This window comes from Myotis davidii, unplaced genomic scaffold (assembly GCF_000327345.1).
Source record: "Myotis davidii unplaced genomic scaffold, ASM32734v1 scaffold2674, whole genome shotgun sequence".
Taxonomy (NCBI): domain Eukaryota; kingdom Metazoa; phylum Chordata; class Mammalia; order Chiroptera; family Vespertilionidae; genus Myotis; species Myotis davidii.
In genome coordinates this window covers 78,171-81,892 of record NW_006285308.1, presented here as the reverse complement: position 1 = coordinate 81,892, position 3,722 = coordinate 78,171, and the positions used below count along the sequence as shown (strand labels likewise).

The window sequence follows — 3,722 nt, the reverse complement described above, 5'->3', positions numbered from 1 at the left end:
CTCGCACCTTGGCTATTCACATTTTAAGAATGTATTTTGCAGATGAAAATGACTAAGGTAATGAGATTCACTTTGCAATTATTTCATCACCTGTGAGGCTGAGTATAGTGGGTTTGTAAATTATTTGGAGTCTCTATTAAAATTTATCTATGTGAGTTTTTCCTTTACATGCTTAATAATTTATTTGTTTTAAATTAAAGTATAGTTGTCATCCAATAAATTTGCACTATGTTGTACACATGAAAGTTCTTTGCTTTTGGAGAGTTATGTCAAGTACTTTTATTCCATTTTTTTGTTTAAGTATAGTTTGTATACAATATGGTATTAGTTTTAGGTGTACACTAGAGTAATTCAACATTTATTGATATTACAATGTGATCGCCACACCTAGTCTTGTATTCATCTGTCATTGTGCAGACTTAACAGAATATTGTTGCCTATATTCTCTTATTTGATATTTTATTGGATTCTTTATAACAAAAAATTGGAGTTTTTAATACAAACTGACTTTTTCATTTAGTTTTTATGTATATGTGTTTATAAAGAATGTTTAAAGTTTATCAATTTTGTGTGGTTCAATCAGTCAGTCAGTCCTATACTGTGCTCTCCATTACTTTAAAATTTTTTAAAAGAAGGATAATTTACTTAAAATATTATATTAGTTTCAGGTGTGTAATAAAATAATTCTGTATTTGTATGTAATGCAATTGCAATATGACCAGCATAGGAAGTCTAGTTAATAGCTGTCACCACCCTAGTTACAATATTTTCTTCTTGTGACAAGGTTACTTAAAATACCCAATACAGTATTATTAACCCTAATGAACTTGCTGACCACTGCAGTGAGTACCTTGCTTTTTAAAATTATTTTTCTTCCTGAAAGAATTGAGTAAGTCATAAGAATTCTTCATCTGTCTTCACAAGGAAAAGGAAAGTTTAATGAGAAACAGCATTAGGGATGTCCTAAAGGAGACCAGGCCATACACCAAACACGGAAACTAATTCAGTGATTCTACAATACAGAAGGTAGTATTTATGCTAGGTTCCTAATGCTTGCTTGTGTGATAATTAGTCACGTTCCTTTTCCTATCTCCTGGTAGTTACCTCTACCACATGGAACTAGGGAACCTCACAGGATTTTCAGAATTTCTTCTTTTGGGATTATCAGAGGAACCAGAACTGCAGCCCCTCATATTTGGACTGTTCCTCTCCATGTACCTGATCACTGTGTTGGGAAACCTACTCATCGTCCTGGCCGTCAGCTCAGACTCCCACCTCCACATGCCCATGTACTTCTTCCTCACCAACTTGTCCTTGGTAGACATCTGTTTCACTTCCACCACCGTCCCAAAGATGCTATGGAACATTCAGACACAGAAGAAAGTCATCACCTATGCAGGCTGTATCACCCAGATGTATTTTTTCCTACTATTTGCAGGACTGGACAACTTCCTCCTGACTGTGATGGCCTATGACCGGTTTGTGGCCATCTGTCACCCCCTGCACTACACAGTCATCATGAACCCTCAGCTCTGTAAACTGGTGGTTCTGGTGTCCTGGATTATGAGTGTATTGCATTCCCTGTTACAATGTTTAGTGGTGTTGGGACTATCCTTCTGTCCAGACCTGGAAATCCCCCACTTTTTTTGTGAAATCAAACAGATGGTCCTACTTTCCTGTTCTGACACCTTTATTAACAACATGGTGATGTATTTTGGAGCTGGGCTCCTGGGTGGTGGTCCCTTTGTTTGTATCCTTTACTCTTACTCTAAGATAGTGTTCTCCATCTGTAGAATCCCAACAGCTCAGGGGAAGTATAAAGCATTTTGTACTTGTGCGTCTCACCTCTCTGTTGTCTCCTTGTTTTATGGTACAAGCCTAGGAGTGTACCTCAGCTCTGGTGTTACTCAAAGCTCATACTCAAGTGCAACAGCCTCAGTGATGTACACGGTGGTCACACCCATGCTGAACCCCTTCATCTACAGTCTCAGGAACAAAGACATAAAGAGGGCTCTAAAAAAATTGCTTGGGATGGCAGCTATAAAAGAACCCATTTTCGTAGGGCTGAAGACATGCACATGACGCTGGACTCAAAGCCTCAGAGCCAGATGTTTTGATTCTTTGATCAGGTTGTGGAAGTGCAGTTTACTCTCTCTGCTTATTCCTGGAGTGTCTGTTTTTATGATTTCTGCAGAATTTAATTGAACCACTTTATTAATTTCTTGACTTTGTGATATCTAACAGCTTTCCCTTTGTCATTTTTCTTCCCACCGAAATTGATTCCCAACTTTGGATGAAATATTTAGAAATTCTTATTTATCTCATGAAAGTACATAAATTTCTTAAGACCAATTTCTTTTGAAATAAATTCTATCATACTGAGTAATGTTTCTTTCATTATATTAATAGAAAAATATATGGGTTGTACTACTGCTAAGGAAATAAAGTGCATTTGGTAACTAAAGCCATTTATATCATTTCATAGGTAAGGAAAATATAAGAGCACCATCATTGTACTTTATTATTTTATGCTAGAGGCCTGGTGCACAAAATTTGTACACACGGAGGGGCGGGTCCCTCAGCCCGAACTGCACCTTCTCGCACGTCCATGGAGCAGGCCTAAGCCGTCAGTCGGACATCCTTAGTGCTGACGTGGAGGTGGGAGAGGTTCCCATCACCGCTGCTGCACTAGCCAGCCATGAGCCCAGCTTCTGGCTGAGCAGCGCTCCCCCTGTGGGAGCATACTGACCACCAGGGAACAGCTCCTGCATTGAGCATCTGCCCTGTGGTGGTAAGTACGTGTCCTAGCAACTGGTCATTCTGCTGTTCTGTCGATTTGCATATTAGCCTTTTGTTATATAATAGGATAATGTCTTATTATGGGCAAGGCCTCTAATTCAATTTTTTTTAGGTAGTTAAAGGGAGGGGCAGAATTTTCACTTGAGCCTGAAGCTAAAATTGCCCTTAGCTCAAAAATCTGCAGGGTGGGTGCAGGGTGGAGGAGATCAATGGGGAAGAAAAAAAAACTAAAACAAAGGGGCATCTGTAATACTTTCAACAATAAAGATACATTTTAAATAAAGAAAAATATCTTAGTTGAAAAGAGTTTTATGTGAAATAATATAATTGCTCTACACTGTACTTTATATTCTCAACTCCTCTCAAAGAGATATTAATTGATCCTATGTCACTTAATATTAATTGACCCCATGTTCAATGACTGCAGGACTGATTTCCACCACACCGACCCAGCACTGACTGCCATGGGGCTGCGATCAGACCCTGCTTTTTCCTCCCAGTCTGTTCCAGGCCGAGGGTTCCATCTCCGTGAAACTCAGTCTTTGCATCAGGCAAGTGGAATCGCTGAGGCCTATTTGAGAGTCGCCAAGGCTTGGAGCGTGATCTCAGAATAGTTAAAAACACGTTCGTGAAGGGATGCTATGGGTTCTCATCAAAAAGCCCACACGTGTCTGTGCTCCACCAACAGGGTTGCTTTAACACAGAAGCCTCCATCCGCAAGCCCACCGGCTCCAGGAGCGGGCGGGAGGGTGAAAGTGGCCCTGGGTAGATGAGGCCGGTGCCAGGCTACCTGGCAGGTGTCAGCGGCTTGGCTGTTTGAGCCCCAAGCGCGGGGAGACAGGCTCTGACTTCACCACCGCGTGGAGGATTTGACTCTCTGCACTTTCTGGACTTGTATATCTATTTCCTTCTCTAGGTAAGGG

General features: G+C 40.6%; 1 protein-coding gene across 1 annotated transcript; it reads left to right on the top strand.

The window, feature by feature from the left end:
• Positions 1-1,113: 1,113 nt before the first annotated feature.
• On the top strand, positions 1,114-2,082 carry LOC102752519 (olfactory receptor 7A17). The gene has a single exon (XM_006756057.1). It carries the CDS (start codon positions 1,114-1,116, stop codon positions 2,080-2,082), a length of 969 nt encoding a protein of 322 aa, XP_006756120.1.
• Positions 2,083-3,722: the final 1,640 nt, after the last annotated feature.

Bases quoted from the DNA above. Each gene is read 5' to 3' on its own strand.
- LOC102752519 (XM_006756057.1), top strand. From the start codon at position 1,114: ATGGAACTAGGGAACCTCACAGGATTTTCAGAATTTCTTCTTTTGGGA.